Source organism: Leuresthes tenuis, unplaced genomic scaffold (assembly GCF_036924035.1).
Source record: "Leuresthes tenuis unplaced genomic scaffold, fLeuTen1.0.hap1 SCAF_9, whole genome shotgun sequence".
NCBI lineage: Eukaryota > Metazoa > Chordata > Actinopteri > Atheriniformes > Atherinopsidae > Leuresthes > Leuresthes tenuis.
The window spans coordinates 11,980,277-12,004,249 of NW_027325363.1; the positions used below are offsets into that span (position 1 = coordinate 11,980,277).

Sequence of the window (23,973 nt, forward strand, 5' to 3'; positions counted from 1 at the left end):
CAGTTTGAATCAATGCAGCCCAACACAGTTCTTTTACATGTGTATGAATTTTCTACTGTAAATAAAATCAAGCCATTTCTCTAAATATGGCATTAGTAAGCTAACGTCAAATATATATATTCAACCCTTAAAGGCATGGGGCTATTTTAGAGCAGTGGCTATTTTAACTATGGGTGGCAGCAGAGACCTTTGAGGGTTAATGAAAGACCCTGCAATCACAACAATCTTTGTTACTTAATATTAATATAGAAAGAAAAAAAAATAGAACTGCATTTTCTCTTTTTTAATATAGGAATCTCATGTATTATATCGTCAAAGCAGTCATTCTCAACTATGTCAAATTTCCTGTCCCAGCTATCCTTACGTATCCCATCTAATGTGCTGTTGTGTGGTACAATATTTGATTTTGCTAAACAATTTTATAGTAACAAGTTTATGCTATGGTGTCCCTGAGCTGTAAAACATGACAATGATAGCAGTGATGACAAAAATTAAACGGAATGTAAATACACCTGAGATTTAAGAAAACACAAGAAAACAGAAAAGACAACAAGCAGAAACACTGAGAAACATAACGACCACACCAAATAAAACAATTCTGACAAGTTTGTGTGCTTGCGTTTTTTTTTTGGTTTCATACTTTAGTCTGTGTTGCTCTTTGCATATCAGGGACATAGTTTGCTTGCAGATTTTATAACTCAAAATATGTGCATGATAAATTTACTATTTACACAACATTTCCAGCTGTTCATGTAGTGTAAACTGAAATTACTGATTGTAATGATAGATTGAATGATTTCAGGACTGGAAATGTTAAAAAGTCATGAAAGAAGACATAGAGCAATATTATAAGGAACAAAAAAATCTACCAGGACATGCAAGAATAAATCAAAAAGTCAAAAATTTACACGAATTTCATTGCATGGCTTTATTGCTTTACTGCCTTAAGTTTACTCATTAGATATAAAGCCACATTAAACACCCCTTAATTCAGATTCAGTTCAATTCAATATTACTTTATTAATCCATGGATGGAAATTATATTGCTGCATTATGAATTATCATCAAATATATACTATTGTTACTGATAGATGATAAAACAAATAACATAAAAATCAGCAGACAGACATTTAGAAAGTTGATGTTTTTCATACTTTCCGAACACGGAGAGGCTTGTAATTACACATCACCACGAGCGTGTCTTTTGACTGTGGATTTTATGGCTTTATTTCTCGAATATTCACGCAGTGTCTACACCGAACAACAACACGTAATTTCCATCAGTGTTTTTTTTTTTTTGTAAGAAGAAGAGAGTATGAGTAAATGAATCAGTAAGTAAATACTGCGGGTAATTGTGTAATGTAGCCTGTGTGCTGAACACCATCATGAGCACCATCACTCTCAGCGAGACATAATGGACCCTTATTACCTCGCCCTATGTACAGTTCCATTCATGGAAATGAAACTCTTTTTTTTTTTTACCCACATTCTGGGGACAGATGATGCAGTGCAGCAGATAAAAAGTTGTGGAAATACTGATGAAAGCAGGAAACTACACCACAGACACAAGGGAGGCATGGAGGAAGAAGGTCTAATTCAAGGAGAGGCTTATACCTGGTTTCATCCTTTGTTCCTTTAACACACACTTTTGCTCTTTTTTTAACTTTTTCTTTGTGAGGCAGGTCTAAAGGTCTGGTATCATCCCATCGCCTTCACTTTACCTGGCTGCCTTTAGTCTGTCCATTTATCTCCTCCTGCCGCATTCAGTGCTCTCTTTCTTCTTCAGCTGTGTCCTTCTCTGTCAGCCTGACTTCCTCCCCCTCGCTTCTCTCTACTTTCTCCCCAAGACATAAACTGTAAAGGGAGGCTTTGCACTGCTTGGGAGATCTATTGCTTCTTTAAATCCTACTACGATTTTCTCTGTTCCTCTCATTGGATCTCTCGACTCTGCCCATGTTTCTCAGATAAGGGTGATAGGCATTGAATAAGTGTGCACATGCATGTGTGTTTTCCCAAGTGTGCCGCATCGTAAACTCTTAAGAACAGTGTGAAACAAAATCATTCCCCTGCTCTTCATTACACAGAGGAGCGGAATTACTCAAAGCCTGACTGGCAGGTTTCATAAACTCTTCAGGAAGGATTCATTTGAAGTGGCTGACTCGTGCTCTGGCCATCACCTTGAAGATCCTCGAGGGATACAGCTCAGTAACAGCAATTTCTGATATCGTTTTCTCTCTGTGTGTTTGTGTGTGTGTATTCTTGTTTTTCAATGTTTTTGGGGTCCGAAACTGGGAGCCCAATTTGTGGGCACATCATGTTTAAAGGGACAAAACTTTGACAGTCAAAACTTTTTATAATTTTATGACTAGAATTAGGTTAAGAGTAAAGGTTAGAGTTGTAAACATTCAGTTGTTCTGGTTGAGCTAGGGAAAGGGTCTGTGGAATGCATATGTCAATGGTGAATCACCACAGAGATAGAAATACAAGTCTGTGTGCATGTGCCAGAGTGTGCATGGATTTGTGGGCATGTTGACAAGTGCATGATGATAATATGATTCTTTATTGATCACGGTAATTCCCTGGGTTGTCTTAGACCTAGGCTCTGTCCTTCAGCACATGCTCATCTAATTCCCTGACATGACGAACTTAAATGACCATGACTAAATAAATTAATTCATGAATCCATTTATTTAATTCAAGGTCAACTTACTCGCTTCTACTGGTACAGAAATGAACTTTTTAGGTTTTTAGTTTCTGCAGTGTGCACACCCAAAGCGTTTTATGGTCAAGAATAAATTCATTACTTTTGCAAGTTCCAATACTAGGGCTGCACAATGGTGTGGTGGTTGGAACTGTAGCCTCACAGCACGCCTGAGGTGGATTAAGCGGGGATAGAAAATGGATGGCTGCGTAGAAGTTTCAGTATTGTTTTCAACAGGCACGGTTCACATCTCAAGAAGCAAAAGTAAACATTTTAACCATGAAGCTGCACCCATGCCACATTATAATGATTTAGTGACATTCGTATTTCAGTACAACTGTCAAGGGAATCTGGAGTAAGCTTTTGAAACATCGCTCATTAGAAAAATCGTTCCAATAACTTGTTTTGAGCAAATAATCTGAGATACATAGTGTCGTCCGAAAGTGACAACATAAGCTACACATGGCCATGGTAAGCAGAGTCATATCTGCACAAATTAAAGTTGCTTGTGAAGAGAGGCAGGAAAAGGTCTTCTGAATTTTTTGAACATGAATGTTGTGAATGTTTTTTTTTTTTTCATGGTCCTAATATGACCACGAATACTTTTCATAAGATCTGCGGGTTTTTTCATCAGTTTGATCACATGTTCATAGTAACTGCTGATGTAGTAACAAATTCAAACTTGTTTTAAAAAAAACAAGCAGATAAATTCAACTGAAGTGTCAACATATGAAAAAACAAAAACATGTAAATATTCGCGCATATGTAAACTTGTTTGGGAGGTGTGTTGTATTGTACTAACTGTCCTTTTGACTTTGCACATATGTGTCTACTCACCACTGGTTGTAACTGTGTGCCGGGGATCATGGCATTGGCAAGCTGCATCTGCTGGGCCAACATTGCCATGTTTTTCTGCTGGATGAGGTTGTTCCTTCCATTGATCTCCAGCTGTGTCTTTAGGTGTGGAGGAGGATGTAGGTACTTACAGTTCTCTCTGGAACAGCGACCCTGATGGGGTGGGAGAGGAGAACAAAGTTGGTGAAAACAAGTAAAAGGGGAGTGTGAGGAGGATAAAGACATGGAAAGTGTGCAGATTAGAACAGTGTTCACATTAATCGCAGCCTAATGTAAAGAAGTAATGAGCCTTGACTCAAGTTTATGCCCTCACATTTAGCAGGGGCTGACCTTACGTCCCTGACATCTGTGCTTGCCAACCCATTTGTTCTAAAGAAAAAAATCAGTTCTGCTTTTTTTCCCCTTTCCTGGTCAAAGCCAAAGGCTTGTTACTTTGCCTATTTTCGAAAAGTCCCACCAAGGGACAAATTAGCTCCAGAAGCCAAGATAAAGGGGATTAACTGTCTATCTGCCTCAGCAAATAGACTGCCTTATACACAGAAAATTATAAGACAAAGACAATCTTGCAGTGTCTAAGGGGCATTTTTCATTGTTTATTAATGTGTTAATCCTTTTCCAACGTGTTAATATTGTTTCAGTTGTTTTCTTTTGTTCTTTTTCTGTTATTGTTGTTCTTTTTTTTCTATTTTTGTATTATTCTCACGTGTTCGAAATAAAGCCTTCATTCATTCATTCATTTCATCCACAAATAAAAAATGAAAAAAGAAAAGGACAGACAGTGAAAGTGCTCCTGCTTTGTTGGTTTAACTCGAAAGAGAGTATTTGGGTATTCTCATTTACCAAAACCCTATGGTCTCCAGCACCTTTGAGACCTATCAACTTGATGGTGGATGTTTTACAAATTTGAATCACCATTGATTTCCTCCTGAATGAACCAAATGAGTTGTGTGTCAATATCTGACATCATTTCACAAAAAGGAAATGCCGGAGTCCTGATGTAGGATCGATACATGATTGGAGACATCTGTGACAGCAGTAAACATACACATATCCTGCCAATCTATAATTGAGTTTGTATCCATAGACAGAGCAGTGTGTGTTTGGGTTCTAGTTGTTTTGGCCTCCTCTACAGAACACTCCCCCGAGAAGGGTTAATAGCTCAGATATCTCCTCCCTTTTTACTCCCTCATTCTTGTCATTTTTACTTAAATCACACACACATCCCGAGCTCCTTGCTGATATTTGTTCTCCTCATCATGACTACAGAGCAGTGCAAGTGCAGAGGTGCTGCTGTGATCTGTGTATGTTCATGCTTGTCTGTAGAGTGTGTAGAGCAGGCGTGCTACTTCCTTCCTGTCTTTTTCCCTTATCTACCTCATCAAAATGCATCCCCTGTCTCTTCCTTCCCATCGCTGCTTTATATAAATCTCCTTGCAGGAGGATTTGGGGACCAGCCCTGCCATAGTACCACCTCCCATGAGGAATTAAAGGCTGGCTGTCATGCTACTGCTTATCTCAGTGAGATTACCTGCTGCTCACTGCAACCCACTACGACAGCTGCTTTCACAACCTAACGCATAGGCTCTCCAACTCATCCCTTATTCCCAACACCTCTCCTCTTCTTTCCCCTCAGGTCTAGTCTTGCTCGATCTCTTCCTCTTTAAACCTTGCATTTCATCACACAGCCTGTTCTGCCTGGCTACAGCAGTGAAGAGAGTTTGCATTGGAAGCAGCAAAATATCAAGAGTTCCTCCAACATTTTCATTGGCTGAGAGCTGAGGAGAACAGTATTCCCAGCCTGCCTCCTGGCCTAGAGGCACACATTAACAATGCTCCAAGTCTGGCTCATCCCTGTCTGGCTGTGATTATTGATCAGTGCTAATTGGTTAATGTCTTTTGATTTTCAGAGTACTTTCCCTCTGGCTGACTAAACTCAAGCATGTCATCTCCAGCCATGCGTTTGTGTGTGTGATCAGCTGTTACTATCCATAGCTCACAATTACATAAAATCCTACCACTACATCCATACAATTGATTCTTTGCATTGGTTTGAAGTAGTCAGAGTTGAATAGACTCTAAACATTAACAGTTTAAAAAACTACATTGGGAACACGGTGCAAAATAAGACATGGGCATATTTACTATTCTATTGGATTCCCTTATCTTTTAAAAAAAACTTTTCACTCCTATCAGAAATGTATTCCCGTTCTTGATTGGAGTAGCTCAATAGATTAAAAGGGATGGTTTTATTAGATTTTCATTTCACAAGGCACCAAATGTCTTTAGTGAGGTTACACGTCCCAAGTCTTTTTGTTTATGAAGCAACAGAGTTCTCAAAAGGAGGAACGAGCGGGATGAGTAAAACACAGGCCCTCTGACATGATATCAGGACCAACATATATAAGTGATTTTTCCCATCTGAGTTAGATTCAGTGAAATTTGCACCAATTCATGAAGACACATTTGTCACTTCCTGGTTCATATATATGAAGATTATAAAATGGCATGTGCACACATATATTCCTTTAGCAGATTTTTTTATTTTTATATATAGAGTGAATTAAAAGTGAGCATTGGTGAGCAAATGCATGAGTATCTTGACCAAGGATACTTTGACGTTTAGACATGGGATGGGCAGCTTTCCTTTTTGGCTCATTCCAAATGTGTCCCAGAGAGGGTGTCAGTGTTTTTCTTTGTTTTGTCTCTCTTATCCTATTTATGTTGTTTTTTTGTCTTTTCTTTGCAGGTTTGAGCCTTAACTTGTATTTGTAGATGTAGAAAGTAATACTATTCACTGTCAGTGGTTTTCAGATCAGTTTCTGAGCCAATGCAGTGATTTCCACTGTAGAATCATGTCCGTTTTTAATCCCTATTGCACTGGGGTCAAAAAAATCCCACCTTCTTAACATTGGTTTTCCACCATGTCCCTTGTATAGCTATATTTCTCCAAATCATTTATCTTTTAGTTATATAATGTACTGTGGGTGGTGAAATTGATATCCCTAAAATTGTTTTTAAACTGTTAAAACATATTTTCCACACTGTCCTTCATATACTGATGAGCTCTTCTTTTTGTCTGAAAGTTTTGTTAGAAATTTTTTTTATTGCCACTCATGTTACTGGTATGTTGCAAATTAACCTAATTAGTTGAGGTATTTGAGGTTCCATCTGCGGTTTTGATTTTAACTTTGACTCTAACTTTTAAATGTTCATAACTTCTTTTTTACTATTTTGCTAAAATCAAAGCATTTTTTCATATATCGTCATTTGTGAATCATTGCATTTTTTTTATTGATATTTTACGCAGCATCTACACTTTTTTGAAAACCTGGTAGTAGAATCTTTAAAATGACTGCTGAAATAATTTGCATAACTTTTACTGAAGAGGTTTTACATTGGACAGAGGAGGCAGAAGGCACTCTGACCATGTAATGTGGACTTTGAAGAAACGGAATCTCATCAGGGAAATTGCTATGCAACAGTTATGGAACAAGGGGGAAAGTACTAAATAAATTAAAATAAAATAAAAATAGACAAATAAGATGAAGTAAAGCTAACATAAAATAACATAAGTAACTGAGTACAATATGTGCAGTATGCAAATAGCAGCCTCAATAAAGATAACAGTATATACAAGCAAGTGATTAGGATTAATGTCATTGTAAAGTGGCATTGGGTAAAGTGACCAGTATTCTATGAGCTAAAGCCAAGAGTCTTAAGGAATTTTCTCCACTGTACGGTATAGTTTAACCAGTATTCCTACTATCTGTTGCTGTGTTGTTCTCTGGATAAGACAATCATGCATGAGTCTGAGGTCTCTGCTAATCACAGCTTGTGATGACAATCTTCAGGCTTCCTGCCTCTTTTCCCAGCTGTTTTCTCCACTGTCTATACACTGTCAGTGCAGGTTAATGCTGAGCCCGTCTGATCCAAAGCCGTGCTCCCTCTGGCTGAGGTGTGTAACTCCCAGACTTTACTCAGGCTGACTCTGTTCTGCCTTCACCTGTCTCCCTGTCCTTTGCTGAGACACAAATGTGCAAACAGACAACTTGCATCAGTCCCTCACGCTCTGTCCCGATTGCTCCATCTTCTCATCATCTGGTCTTATCTACTTGTCACCTTTCTGTATCTCCTTATTCAGGTCCATTTCCAAACATATTCAATAAAGGATTATTTCTTCCTTTTAAAGATTTTTGAATAATTGAGCTGCAAATTTCAATATTTCAGACATTCATTCACTATAATTTTCTTTTTTTTTCATGATGATGATGATGATGAAATATCTTAGGTTATACCTAAAGAAGACGATGATGTAAAATATATCCCCAGGTCCCTCTATGTGTGATTGCAAATACTCATGGATGCAAATATCCATCCCTATCTTGAGTTACTCCACCTGCCATTGTGGTATTTCCACTCTGTTAGGGTCTCACACGCACCTGGTCAAGTTTCCGACAGTAACATGGTTTTAATCAACTTGAATCATTTCAGGCTGCTTGTGTTGACAAATGCCCATTCCAACCAACAGTGTGCAGACTTTCCTCATTTGAGTAATTTAGCAACTTATTTCTGAGTCCTACAGGTGCTAGATTAATTTCAGAGGTGGGTTGGGCCCAAAATGAGCTATGCTTATAGCTTGACCACAAATTGACACGTAGTCTTGATGGGATGATTTCTACTAACAGTTTCTGATGTGTTTAGGTGTCTGACAAAATAAATATACAAATAAGAGCAACTTTATGGGGAATTCTGCTGTGTTAACAACACTTATGCATTACTTAGCTAAATGCATGCTCTCTCTCATGGTAATCCATTGTTGTTATCAATGTTTTTCTTTTCTCTACTGGACAGGAACAGGCCAGTTTGAGTCTAATTGAGTTTAATCATGCACGGTTAATTTGACTCCTGTGTGTTAGTCTGGCTTTGAGAAGGTTGATTGGAGACACTGTCAGTCGTACTAACATGTTTACATGGATTTTAAAAGCCCAACTTTGGTTGGACTAACATAATTCTTTGTCTTTTTCTTGTGTCATGTAAATTAACTAAGTGGAACTTGACACCAAGAGCGAAACTGTTACTGAGCTAAAGCCAGAAGTCTTACGGAATTTTCTCCACTGATTCTTACAACAGAGGCACAACAAGGTGAAATAACAAGAAAAGCTTTAAAAGTCTTTAAATTATACATGAAATCTCCTGAAAAGAGATCTGTGATGAATTAAAATTTTTTTTTTTTTAAATCAATGCAAACATGGCCCTTGATGTCTTCTCAAGTATGGGGAATAGTCTGGTAGGGACTCTATGACATAAAGGCCATCATCAGATGTCATCAGGATGTATGATGAAACTCTGTGCTCCCATTCATGTATGCACCAGCTTGTTGTGACCACAAACATTTCCTCCAAGCAAACTTGTCTGATCCTTCAAAAAGAGCCTCACTGCTCTCATTGAGCTGTTTCATAACAGGTAGCTGTTTTCAGCTAAAACACATCATAACTTAAGAGATCATACATCAGAACCAAAGACACATGACATTGTTGCTTCTTATCTGCTCGGTACTGTATGTTTTCAGCTTTGGAAGGTGGTAATATGTCACTATTGTGTTGACTTTAATTGTGGCCTCCAAATAGTAAAAAAAAATATCATAGTAGGTAGGATTTTTCTAATTAATTGAATTATATTTCACAATAAACAGATCACTGATTATTATACTCTTGTCTCATCATACTCGGAAGCACATAGATGATACCTAGATATTTTGTTTTTATTTTGACCTTAAAAATAAGCATTACCGTCAGGGCAGTCTGGTTGACATGTTTATGATGTCAATCAATGATTATTTTCTTATGTGTGCGCCTGTGTGCATGTTGTAGGATGCTATGATCAAAACCTCACACTGTCAGGGTGCCTGTGGTACTTTGACATCTCTGTGAAGCCTGTAAAAATCCAGTGAATAAAACCTGGGGCAGAATTCTTCTCATAGACTAACACAGGCAAAGACAAGAACAGAAGAGAAAGATAGTAAGAGATGTTCAGAAATACAAAGAAGGTGAGCCACAGACAGAGACACAGATGCAAAGTTAGCTTTTCATATTAGCATGAATCAAAACTATGTAAAGGTGATTTCAGCAATGTCTTTGACATTACATCCTCCAAAGGGTGTAATGGGACATTGCCTTCACCAGAGCCTTCTACATCTTCACTCCTATAATTACCCACTGATGCTAAAGGGTCTTTTTATCTTCCTGTCCAAAATGACAAATTCTGACTTAACCACACGTAATCCAGCACCTCAGATCTGTTCTGTATTCTCTGGATGTGTGTGCATGTGTATGTGTGCGTGTGTCTAAGCAGGCTGCTGCTGCACTGTGAACACCGTGACCAGTGTGACAACTGTACAGCTCAAGTCTGGACAACCAAACATTATTAATCCTCTCTCAACAGCGCTATCTCGCCTTCCTGCTCCCAGAGACAAGCATCAATCAAGAAAGCACCATCTGGTTGAGAACTGTGATGAGAATACGCAAGCATGCTTGGGTGCCGACACACACAAACATGGGCATGTGATTTTCCTGACCAAAGGTTCTTGTTGCCAAGCATTCGTCAGGCAAATTATGACATCAGACACACCACAAAGACCAGCCTGTCTGAGGACTGAGAGTGCTGCCAAGATGGGCCAATAACACTCACACAAAGACACTGATATTGCTTTTTTATTAAGCAACACACTCCAACTGTGACCCACTGGCCAATCACGCAGCATGTTAGGAAGTAAAGCTCATGACAGAAATGTTTTTTATCTGTTTTCTCTCTCTCTATCTCATTGTGTACTAATACCAAAAGTTTATATAAGACTCATTATCTCCATATCCAATCATTTATCAAATCTGGAACACCCCTGGTGCAATAGCACAATAGCCTGGACCAGTTAATGACCTTAAAAATCTCATTTAAGTGGGCAGAGAGATAGGCCTCTGAGACATGGACAAAGATAGATCTGTGGACAGAGGACTCGCAGACAATGAGAAACAGAGGTGACAAGCCGCAGTGAGTAGAAACTATAACAGGAAGGAAAAAGCTGATGAACTAACTGACAAATACTGCTCCAGAAAGGAGCAGAAAGCTCCTACACGTCATAAATGGCACACAGTCTGGGGAAAGCTTTCAGCTGCGGAGCTCAATTAGCCAAAACACCAATTATAGCCCCCAATCGCTGGGAGTGTTAGCATGTTTTGGGTGGGTGCGAGCACAAAATCGTTAGAACTGGAAGCTAATGATGGGGCAAAATCATTAGCCATAATGGCCAATGACGTCACTCTGCTCCTGTTGAGCTGAGCTGCTCCAGTTGTGATCCAGTATTAGCCATTACTGCAATGTCTGCTGTTTATCACTAGAGATCAGATATTTTTTGTCATTAGGATGTGTTTAAAACTATAAAAATGCATCATTGTGAGTCCACGTGTTCTAGTAAATTTGCAGATTTTTCATCACTGCCAATTTTAAAAGGATTTGTAAAAAGCAGTCTTTTGAAGGCACTTTAATTTGTGAAAGCATATTTGATAATAATGTGAGCACTGCAGCAAACAAACATTGATATTTTCAGAAGTTAAAAACACAGAACCTCTTTTCCAAAGAAATCGGTATGCAGTTGGACTGTAAATAAAAATATGATGCTGTGATGTCTCGGGTGTGCGCTGCCAATACGACCCTGAAAAGGATGAACTGGCTTTTGAACTGTGCTAAAATAAGTGTTGGCCCAAAAGAGGCAAAAAGTGTTTCTGAGTGTTGTTTATGTATTTATTTATTTTTTCATAGCTTTAACTTGCATTTTTTGATGCAATAAATCCTATTTACTGATTTACTGACAATGGTCTGGTCAATGGAGTGATTGTCTCTGTTTTTAATGTGGAGCTGCCTGAGGGTCCAGAAGTGAAAGCCGTCAGGCTCTCTTCATACATACAGAGATTTCTCCTGATAACATCTGTACCATACCGTACACAATAAAATACCCATATCATTTGCAACTTTATGCTATTCCTGAAAGACATTAACTAGAAACTTTTTCCATGCAGTGCTTAAAAGAAGTAAACCCCCCATATCTTCCTCTAAAAGACTTTCTAGAGTGCTAGTAAATCTTTTAGTTGAGAGATGTTGTTTTTTTTTCTTTTTTACAGTAAAAATTCTCAGTTGCAACATTTGATATGTTGCTTTTAAACTGATTTCCATCAAATATAATATTTAAATGATTTGCACATCACTGCACTCAGCTCATCACTACTCATTGTTTAAACCCCAGAGCCAAAGATAAAGCAGTTTACATAGAATCAGTAGATTTACTAACATATCAATCCAACAACACAACTAAGCTCAACTGTGATCATGTGATATCCTACAGGTACTCAAGATTTACTGTTCCATATTTCATATAATTCCATATTTCCTTAATTTCTTCTAGTTTTAGATTTTTCGGCATCTTATTAAACTTTGTATTTGACAGTTTGGCAACACGTCTTAAGTCCGTTTCTTTGGATAATATCTATAGCACTCAAAGGGTGTTGAGTATTGTCTTTAACAGTGTGCCTTTCTAAAATCTGTATGTTGATTGTATATTGTGCATTTCTAATGAAAAATAAATGGTCTATATAAGGTGTGTAAGACTAGGAAAACATCAACAGTCAGAGCCAAATTCCTGATTTGTGTTACTTGGCAAATGAAGCTGATTCAGATTTTTTTTTCTGGGCTTGCTATTTTGCTCCAGACTTCCAGACACTCAGTAAAGACATCCAGGTTATTACCCACACACGTAATTAACTTGTCTGTTTTCGTGAAATAAGTCTCAGTTCTTAAGAGTGTGTGCATCAGCAATATACTGTTTATGGGGTAATTATGAGTAAGTGAGCTAAAGCAAACATAGGAACTTCCTGCTTTTAATTCTGATGTTGAAACTTGAGGATGGAGATAATATACTGTGCAAAAATCAGTGTGAAATACAATATTTGCACTAAGAAGCTATTATCCTATCTATATTGGTGTAACACCCAGTTTACATCTATAACTGGACTTGTTTATTCAAACAACTCCAAATATGAATCACAGTTGACTGACCAATCTAACTTTTTGGTTGGTTAATGGTGGTACTATTGACTACGACTAACATCATGGGCACTCATCTTGTAAAGTGTGTGAATACTCTAAAGTCTGAGTGATGGGAAATGGTCCTTTTGTTACAATTGGCTGCAGTTGCAGGAATTAAGTCTCCAAACACAAAATGAAGATAGACAGTGCACCTTCTGAATCACATAACCGGGACAAAGATATTTGTGGAATAACAGTATCACAAAACCATTATTGAGTCGGCCTCCAGTACAGACTTATCACACAGTGGGGACACAGGGTGAACACAGGGTCAGAAGCTGGAATTGGGCATCAGTATGGAGACATTTGTATCATGTGATCATTGCATACCCTTGGACCTTAACAAATCAGGACACATTTCTCACTGCCCAGGAAGTGAACATTCCCGTGGTCAGTGCTGGCATTTGAAAAATCAAGACGACAGGGAGTTAAGGGATTAAACATGATGTCAACCTCACCAAGTCAGCAGCAGCAGAGCCTCTTTTTCATCTTTTCTCACTACACTCCTTTCACTGACCTGACTGCAATCACATAGCCTAGACTTTTTCATTTTCCTCATGCTTGAATCGTCTGCTTTAAACCAAGGAAAGTTCAAATGAAAAATGAAAAAGCCTCCTAGAAGGCAGCAGTATAGGTGGCAAGTGCTGTAGTCCAGTGAGAACGTGACTGTAGAGTTGTGCAAGGCAAAGTCTCTAATTAGCTTTGTTCTCATTAGGCCTACAACACTATCTCCCCTCAGACAGACAAACACACACTTTCAGTCACATATGTGTAGACAGGGAGGTGGAGAGAAGAAAGAGAGGCCACCCCACAACCCCTGAGATCTGGCCCTTCATCTCTCTTTCACTTTCAATTAACCCTCTTTCTCCATCCTATATCAGTTCATCTTTTTCTTTCTGCTTTAATTTCTCCTTCACTTCTAGCCTCAGCATTGTCTTTTCACAATCCGAAAAGTTTAGTTTAATTCAGTTTTATCTCCCATTCACTCAGCCAAGGAGAAAGACCCATTAAAACAGTCTTAATGGAAGAGGGGTGAAGAGAAACACAGAATTCAACAGCTTTTAGGCCTAATTATTTTCTGCCCATCTAGTAAAATTCATGCAGCAGATATATGGGCCTCAATGGCTGCTGGGAATATACCTTTTTTCATAGTATCTAAGCTTCCCCTTTTTTCACATCTTGTTCAGCACCTATTTTCCCACCTTTTTTCATATGCTTCGCAGCCATTGTGATTAAGTGTTAATCAAGACATGGACAAAGAACTTTTGTTGTATGCTTTGCTTGGAAGTGTGGAAAAAAGAAAAGGAAGAAGTTGTCCTTGTAAATGAACAAAAGCTGACAAAGACTGGCAGATGCCTTTGATTTGTGCTTTTAGAAACTACACAAAGTGGCTCGAAGTGAAAACAAAAGATGCTTTTGGCAACAGGCATCAAGTAAAAAACTGTATTTCTGACAACAGCTAAACAGACACAGCTGCTGAAGAACACAAATTGTCTCACACATTATTAATCCAGCCATTTGATATAAAGACCTGTATCAAATGACTACTGTTTTTAGCTTTAACCTCCAGATGAAATGAGTCAGAATAAGATGGCTGGAAGTCAGAGGGCTGGAATGTTCTATTGAATTCAACATCTGATGAATCATGGGGGACGTGGCAGATAATCACAAGACCACACCCTGAAGCTTCTAAGAGGCAAAAGGAAAAAAACTGAGAGAAAGTCTTCACATGCTAAAGACTCTTTTTACATGCACATGTTACACCTTAATCCACACTCACACACACACTCCAATTCTCCTCCGGCAAAGGGTGTCAGTCTACAGACATCAGCAGCTAGTGTCATTGCCTTGGGGTTAAAGCAGATAAGAGAGGATTAGCATTCATTACTCTGCAGAGTAAAGGCATACCCACCAAAAGCTCACACGAAGTGATGCACCTTCTCAAACACACACACACAGGGTAGAGACAATTATCTTCTCTGTAACAACTGTACAGCTTCTTAAATACTACATTAATGATCTAAGGGAAATAATAAACAACAGCCTGTTATTGTAAAAGCCTGTCAACTGAGGCCTTGAAAGTCCACGATAAGTGCAGAAAATGTTCTACCTGGGAATATCTCAAAAATAGAAAGTGAGAATTACCTGAAAAAAATAATTTCTTCCTATCAAATATTTGGTTTCATGCCTGCAAAGGACCATTCAGCAGATGTGCATTGTATCTTGTTTCTAGAAAGACACTCAAAAGAGTCATAGTAAAAGACAGACAGGAAGGACTAAAAGAGAGACTGAGTCATTTACAGGTTAAGGATATATTTTGTTAGCTCAATATATCATGCAGAGACCAATGACAGTCTGTGTCTTAATTCCTTCCCACACACTGTGTGCGACAGAGCAGAGGGGCATCACCCCCTCCTTCTCCATGCAGCACCTTCCGGATGCACACTCATCCACATCGATCCACATTGATCAAAGTCGGCTTGTACCACTTCAGCAAGGAGCGAAGGGGACAGTGGCCAGTGTTATCACTTTCTCTTAGCACTCTAACGAAGTAAACATCTGTTGTCAGAGTCGCTGCTGCCGCATTTAGTATCTGTGGTCACAAACAGCTTTTTTTTCTGTCACAGGAGCCAAAACCCAATTAAAGTGACAAAAAAATATCAAGGAAAACTGAACTTAGGTAGTGGATTCATTGCATGAATAAGTAACTGACTACAATCTAGTTATATTCTATATTTCTTACTCATAATATCGTATTGTGCAGTCTGGACCGGAGCAGGTAGCTGCAGTGATGCAGTGACAGACAGGAAGCTGTCAGCAGACCCAACACAACACAGCTGCTGTAGCTCTTTTGATGGCTGAGCCTGATACTGATGTAATCCAGTAAAAGCCTTCTGAGGAATCACAATGTCCAACAGCAAGCCCTGCAACATGCACTATAACAATAAAGGGATATTACAGACATTCTTCAATCTTGAACATTTGGAACTGACGACTGACACAGCTCCCGTTCAATTCCACACTCTGCCCCTCCGTTATTACTTCTCTCCATCCATATACCATCTATCAGCAGTTCCTTCCTCTCCATCTGTCCATCAATGTCCACATTACACTATTTAATGTCTATGCACCCATCCATCACTCTTTCAATCTTTTTCACTCCACCCTGTTGCTGAGCAGTCTCTGTTCTTCTGTGGTGTTAATCTGCTGGCTTGACACCACCCTCCTGCCTGTCTTTCTCCACAGGGATCACATTCTTTGCCTCATATCAAATGACGTGATAATACAATTACAGATGCGAGCATTTATTCAAAGAGCATTAGGAATTTCACAGCTAGTCCTCCTTTTGCTGAAAAATTAGCACGTCCAAGGACTTAAAAATAAGTGGATTTTCCAGGTTTTATGATTTAGGTTTGATGAATAAGCTTTTTGTGAGGAGAGAAAAAAAAGACAAACCCATGCTGAAAGCAGCTGAAAATATCCGCTCCGTAATGGTCATGCAGGATCAATATTGCATGTAGACAAAGTGCTGCTAAACAATGTGGTTTCTGTTAATTAGCACTCTCCTAATGATCTATCTTTTTACTCCATTCCTTTTTTTGTGTACTTTTTCACTTATTGTGTCTTTCTCTCTGTCCATTTGCTCCCTTCCATTCAAACTAATTTCTTCTTTGGCTTCACCTCTTGAGCCTGCCTCCGTACACATCTGTTGACTCTGTCCTCCGACTAAAGTTCTATCTCAAAGCAGAGAAAACAAAGTCAGAGGGGGTATCTATGAGTTCTTTTCATAATCGTGATATATTTCCCCCTTATGTGTTTATGGCTGATGGCTCTCAAGGATGAGATTTAATGAAGCTCTCATCCAACTCTGATTATTTTCTAATTAAAGAAGTGAGTGATGGGGCAATGACTACATTCATGAATGCGTGTTCATAACTACGTGGGTAAAAAAATAAAACAACAAACACTGTGATGACAAAGACCGTAATCACGCTCCTTGTTTACTGTACTCCCTCGGGAGCAGAGGTTGTGTTAGTCGATACCGCTCTAAAACTAATTACAAATCTCACATCAAATGCAGTCTAATATGTATTGTAAAATATTTTTGCATCTTTACATATGTTTTTTAGTTTTGTCAATCCATCTGTACTTGCCTGCTAACAGATCTGCAGATATATTTCTCAGTCATGATAGAGCACGTAGGTTTCGAAGTCACTGATTCAACCATGATTAATGTATCTCTCATTATAAACCTGCTACTATACAAACCATTTTATTGTTCTGCCAATGTCAAAAGACGAGATCTGCAACGACGTTTTGTCCATTGTCACCAAGGGCAAGCTTGGGATGGCACAAAGTCATGGCACAAAGTCATCCAACCTATCTGACCACATTTCTGCTCAAGATCTGATGCAATTCAGTAGGTATTTTTCAAAGTCTATGGTGAAGCATTCACGTTTTAGGAAAGGTTGAGGCTACACTGCTGTTGAAATAACTCACAGGACTCTCAATTAGAAGAACCAAAAATCATGTCCTGTGTGAGATTGTATTATTAAAAAAGATAAATATCATTATTCCACTTTATTTTTGAGCTAATCTTTAGCTTTTATTTGCAGTCTAAATTTAATCTTTGGTTAGGTTCATCAAATCTATTTTCAACATCACTGCTTGGGATAAATTGTTATGTCATCAAGTCTAGAACTAGAATATTTATGCCTGAAGTACATTTGTGCATATTTGGTCCCTATTTGCTGGATGAAAATGTTTCCTGTACTGGTATACATTTCATGCCAATTTATTCAGTTGGATTTCACACATTTAAAAAACACAATTGTCAACTACTGGCAGACTGGCCACTGCAAAACCAATTTACACATTATCCATAAATTATAACACATTGGGTCTTTCTCTAGTTAAATCCTATACAATTTAATGTCCCTTTTTCTTTATGTTGCGAATTAAACTATCGTTCACTGGTGATGGCACGGGCCCCCTTTACTTTCTGTTGTAGCCTACAATACCATTAACAAGGCACCGAAGCCATTATGACATGGTTACCTACCTGAGATGAAAGCTCAAGATTCTTCAGAACTCTTTGTGTTACTGAGATCAGTGCTTACACCACTGTGTCTGATGTCTGGTGTAGAGAATAAGTGTTTTTGTTTGTGTTGATTTGTCTGTTTATGTGCTAAAGGTTGAAAGTGAATGATTACCCATCAAAGAGTTGAATACATGGTGCCCAAACTGCCAAGATTAGATGAAGAGCACATGGTCACTGACAGACAGACGGAAAGAGGAGATGGAGGAAAGACCAGACAGAATTACAGTGCTGCCAAACGATGAAGGCGGGAATGCAAGTTGGCAGATGACTCCCTGTCCTATGCCGAATAATGTTGCTTCAACCTTCTCCATTTCCCTAACCGTATTATATGCCTTACACCTTACTGGTCTGTAATCTCATTTAGGTGTTTTGCTGTGTTTCAAAATTATAGATGGTCATCTTTAAAAGCAGAAAACAGAGAGGTAAAAGAGGAAGGGGACAAGGAGGGGAGGTGATCAGTGTACACAGTGATAGACAGGAAGTTTAGTGAGATGGGAAGGCACACAAACAGGAATAGATCAGGCCATCAGTGATTAGATATTCCGTTCACAACAGCAGTAGCAGCAGGACCAGCGATAGCGATAGGACATCACGACTCAGCACGCAGAGATGATATTACCTTCAGACTGTCTAAACATCCAAGGCCCTTTAGCTTAGTAAGAAAACACCCACAGAGGTACACATACATGGGCATTATTCATATTTGGACTGAGATTCACATGAATAGAGCAAACTTAAGATTAGAAGTTTAAGAATGAAGGGTGCCAAAAGGTGAAAGAAGGATGACTGCACATGGTTGGAGGCTACTCCTAAATGCCCTTGTATGTTATTTGGCTTTGGTTGTTGTGTCATGTCTCCATGCTGATGCAGCATGTCTAAAGATGGATGTGTGTGTGTTTGTGTGTCTATGCTGATGCAGCATATTCACAGATGGATGTAGAAATGGTGGCCTCTGAGGACAGAGAGACATTTAGAGGAGACGTTTCAGACAAAGTTAATAGCTGCTGGCTGTGTGTTTACTGCTTCTTTCGTAGCACCATGCTAATAAAAACCTCTTTTCATAATGTCCTGTGTAGGCCGGGATGAGAGAGCAATCAGATATGGCATATCCTGTTTAGTTAGACCAAAAAATATATTCTATTAATGGCTCTGCAAGGAGGTAGAGATAAAAATTTTTTAGGAGTGGACTCACTTCCTACCAATAGGGTTTCAATGTATTTTTTAGGCCGTTTGTAGGCAATAAAGTAAACACACATCCATAAAAGTAGAGGCATATTGCTAATTGATGAAAAAAAATCACCTCAGCTTGAATTAAATGGTCGGAACATTAAATTTGGAACCAAAAAGTTGGGATGTGGGCAACAAAAGTGTGGAAAAGTAAATGGTACTAAAAAGAAACAGCTGGTGGGACATATTGTTTACCTGATCATATAACACAATTGCGTATGAAGAGCACCTTAGAGAGGCAGAGCCTCTTAAATCTAAAGTCGTGGAAAGTCCAGAGATCTCCAAAAATCTTCATCTACAAATTGTGAAGCAATTTCAGAATCATGTTCCTCAAAGTCAATCTGTGAAGACTTTGAATATTTCATCATCTACAGTAAACAATAACATCAAAAGACTCAGACAATCCGGAGACATCTCTGTGCGACAGGGGCGCAGCTGAAAATTAATTGTGATCTTTGGGCCCTCATTGAGCACGAGTCACTGCATTAAAAAACAGATAAGATTCTGTCACGGAAAACACTGCATGGGCTCAGGAACACTTTCAGATATCATCAGACAAGAAAGGAAAAACATTCCTCTCCCAAATGTCTCTTCCATTCCCAGATGTTTACAGACTGATGTTAAAAGAAGGGTAGATGCTAAAGAGTGATAAAGGTGGTCCTGTTGCTATCATTAAATTCAAGATATTTTTCATGCTATAGTAACATGTCTCTCTTTCAACATTTGTGTTTTCTATGTTTAATTGTGAATCAAATTTTGGTTTATGAAATTAGAAAATCACTGTATTATTGTTTTTATTTACATGCATTTTATAGTGTTCCAACTTCTTTGGAATTGGGTTCATTTTGTGATGAATAATATAGGTGTGGATAACAGCAAATCACCTGATGTCTTCACAAAACCAAAAACTCCTATAAGTGAAAGTACAGCCAGTAAATGCTCAATTTTTATTTTGTCGGTCCATGAACAGTGGCAAAGTGCATATAGTCTGCACAGACATCCCCAGAAGGGTCCACATGGACAATGACAGATTCAGACAGATGACAAATTGAATACCTCTAAGCAGTATCCATCAATGAAATATCATTGTTTGTGTCTTCTGACTGTTGACCGCAGTGGGGAAAAAAAAGAAGAAAAGCTGAGGCAAAAAAATAGTCTTCCCAAACTGTGATGAAAAGCTATAAAAGATAAAAATCACCTCGAGTGAAATGGAAATGAAAGTGTTTGGGACACCTAGAAGAGAGAAAAAGAGGACAGGAGAGTAGAGGGGGTGGAGGATGGGCTGAGTGAGAACAGATTAACAGAGGTAATGAGAGGAGAGGATGAGAGCAGGAGCATGACAGCAGAATACAGATACAGAGCAGATTAACTCTGTTTGAGTATGTTTCCTTTTCAAAGAGTTCTTATCCAATATACTGCATCCCTCTGTGCTCTACAAACTCGCTCAGTATTTTTTGCTGGGACGCTCATCTCAATATATATTGCATTACCATTTCTTCTGTCATCTGTCCTCTTTGCTTTCTCTCTATGTTGTACTCACACCTTGATTTTTTTCCCCTTTCTCAAGGACTCGGACGTAAATCAAATATGTTGGTCAGCATATGTCTGCAGTGTTAGAAAGCTTGTTTTCAGACTCTGCGTTTACCTATAGCTCAGTTGATTGTTTTAAAATGTAAAATGCACATTCCTAATGTAGTGAAGTTGATCCGACTTGATGTGAGTAAAGGGTATAGAAAACTACAGGAGAAAATGTTCAACATGATAGAATACTATGTGTAGATAAAACCTTTAGCTCTCCAATAGCTGCAAGTAGCCATATAACAGTAGCTATGTGCTAACAGAGCAATAGTACGCGTTGTTCATTCATTCGTCTTAAAGTATTGGTGAAATAAAGACAGATAATGCCTTATTTAGAGGCTGCATCATTTTTGCCCCGTTCACTCCGTTATATGGATTGCAAGTTATCTAAACAGCTTCCGAAGGACGCCGACTTTCGCCAAACTGTTTGCCAAACTGTTCTCGGTGAGTAGATAAACATATTTCATGCCAGAAATAAGGTCTAGGTTTAAAAATACCGGAGTTCCCCTTTAAGGGATTTTTTTTAAAACTATGAGTCACTAGCTCCACTGTGCAATGCACTTCAATAAACACCTGAAGAGGCTGTTTTAAGTCGTTTTGAGGGCATGATATGAAGCTGCATCATGAAGGTAAGGAACACCCTTTGGCATCGCAATAACATGTTCATCAGTTCTCAAAGACACAGTCTATTCTTCGCCTTGACTGAGATACATAATAAAAATGGTGTTAAATAAACATACAAATCTCTTTAGACGATGATGACGCTGATGATGATGATTGTCTTTCTTATTCTTTTTAAAGTATTGCCACACGACTGGATAGAAACAACATCTTTTTCTTTTTTAATCCAGTTTTCACACATCAAATTTCATGTTAGTTCAGAGCGTGTGAGCTAAACACCCCTTGATTTAAAGCAATTTTGTCTTCCCTTAAAGATTTTGTTCACAAAGTATTGAGGTTTGAAAACTGTTATTTTTTTTGACAACCAAACCTCTGAATATCCTTTCATCCATTTTCTATACCCGCTTAATCCAGTTTAGGGTCACGAGGGGGCTGGAGCCTATCCCAGTTGTCATTGGGCGAGAGGCAGGGTACAGCCTGGACAGGTTGCCAGTCCATCACAGTTATCTAAATATGAGCCAGTCAATTTGACATGTTTCTCTGTAAAAATGTTGCTTATCGGAAGCTCGTTTGGCTCTATGTGACGAGAAAGATTTGGGTAATCAGCATATAATATGGCTAACAAAAAATAAAGAGAAAAACATTTATCTAAAAATATAATTACTGTTAGATTGGTGAGAATGTGATATACTGGTTTAACACAAGATGTGCCACCAAAAAGAAATTCATATCAGATTTACAATAACATCAGCTGCCTGATGATCAGCTGCCTCTTGAAAGAAATGTTTTAGCTTTCAAAGGTAAAAGTACGGAGGAAGTGCAAGATTAGCTGCTTTTAATAACTATGAACAAACTTTCACATGGCGATATCTGCCACTTAAGTCACATTACTATTAAAATTATAATCATCCAGTGTTAGCACAAACTCTGATACGTGTCACATTTTATCACAAGATGAATGGAAGAGGTCACCAATTCAAGAAACTTTTAAGTTTGTGTCATAAAATTAAATCTTGGAGCAATTTAATATCCACTCCCAGCTCTGCTCTCTTTTTGAATTTCTTTTATTTGCAATAAAAAACATAAACATGAATATTTCATGTCAATGCTCGAAAGAAAAAAAAAGAAAGAAAAAATGAATTAAAGAATGAATTTTTTTTCCCTGAAAAAATACACATTGTGGGAGTGAAATTGTGGGAAGATTGCATTCTTCTGATGTGAACAGCACATATTATATTACAGCATAATGGAAACCAGTATGGGTTATCTTACATCTGCAGGCATCAACAACCCTAAGAGAAACTAGGTGGGAGTCAAAGTGTTAGGCTTCCTATAATATTGTAGATATTTGTTTCTCCTGGGGAAATACTGCACCGTCGTGTGGTGGTAAGCACAGTTTCCCAGCAAGAAGGTTATCGGTTTGAATCTTGGCGTTTCTCTGTCGAGTTGAAATGTTCTCCACATGTTTGGGTAGATTCTGCGTACTCCTGCTTCCTCTCACATTCCAGCGCATGTGTGTTACATGAATTGATTATTCTAAATTGACCCTAGGAATGAGTGTGAGTATGCATGGTTGTTGGTCTCATTTGTGTCTGTGATGGACTGTCTTCAATTACAATTGTAATCATTTTCATAGAGAACAGCAACTTCATGGTGGATCCACAATTGACAGTGCTTTAAAAGAATTATCAAAAGGCACATAAATATGATGGAAATCTTAATAAGAAGGAAATCAACCCCCTCTCTGACCATTTTAGCACGTCATCAGCAGCCAGTGAAGCCCCTGTGTCTTTTTGACTCACTCTCACCTGGTTCCCATCACAGCTCAATGTTGAGTTTATCGTATTTCGTCAGACTAAATATCCCCAGATTTGCTTTTTATTCACTTGCAATGAGAAAAAGCTTTGTCTCCAGCTGCTAATAGCAACAACATGCTTAATCCCTTCAGTAGAAGCCAAAAGGACACTCACACACTCCTTCCTTTATTTCTCTCTGTACTGTACAGTTGTCTAAACTTGGTTGTTTGTCTGTTCTTTCTAAAACAGACTGTTTAGCAGCCAAGTTACTGTTTTCTGGGACCCTTTTGGCAAGGGTTGGGTCATGCTTATGCAGCTGAAAATACAGAGATAGGATCAAATCTACTCCACCGTCAAAGTCTTGACTAGTCATTTACTCAGACTTTTATGTTTATTCTTAAATGGGACACAGTGCAAAGCTTGTGTTTTTGGCAAACTGTATATGAAAAGAATTTTAGAGATGGTATAAATGCATGGAAAGTCATGGGAGAGAAAGTAGTGGGCAATTAGAAATGAGGAAATAGTTGAGGACCTTTCTAAATGTTGTTTAAAATGGTAAAACCTTTTCCTTTTCTGTTTTCACATCCTGTAAGCACATTTTTTTTTTACAGAACCTTTGATAGATTTGGGCAAGACTATTTAAATACAAAAAGAAAGAAACTTAAAAAAACTTAGAAAGCTACCCATACCGCTTTGTATTCCTAATGCTGCAGGCCCTCCCTTCTTTTGCTGGCATGCATTTCAATACCAATGAAGGGTGGGTAGTGTGACAAATTGTCCAGGACTGAGAAGCCACGTTTACCAACATCTCTTCCTTTACTCTCTTTTTTTCCTTCCACATTCTCCTGCTTGTCCTTTCCTTATCCCCTTGCCCCACTCTCCAAGACCTGCTATGTGTTATGAATTCAGATCTATCATTCTATGATAGCAGATCTATCATTCTGTCACAAAAGCAGGGAAGG

At 38.4% G+C, this 23,973-nt stretch overlaps 1 protein-coding gene across 9 annotated transcripts in view; it reads right to left on the reverse strand.

The window, feature by feature from the left end:
- LOC140314217 (muscleblind-like protein 1) overlaps positions 1–23,973 on the reverse strand; it is a 67,312-nt gene that overhangs the window by 14,316 nt on the left and 29,023 nt on the right. For all 9 annotated transcript variants that reach the window (XM_072392336.1, XM_072392330.1, XM_072392329.1 and 6 more), the window contains one exon: positions 3,539–3,709. In XM_072392336.1, the coding sequence (XP_072248437.1) occupies positions 3,539–3,607 (69 nt within the window). In that variant the 5' untranslated portion in view covers positions 3,608–3,709. The remainder of the gene's footprint in view (positions 1–3,538; positions 3,710–23,973) is intronic.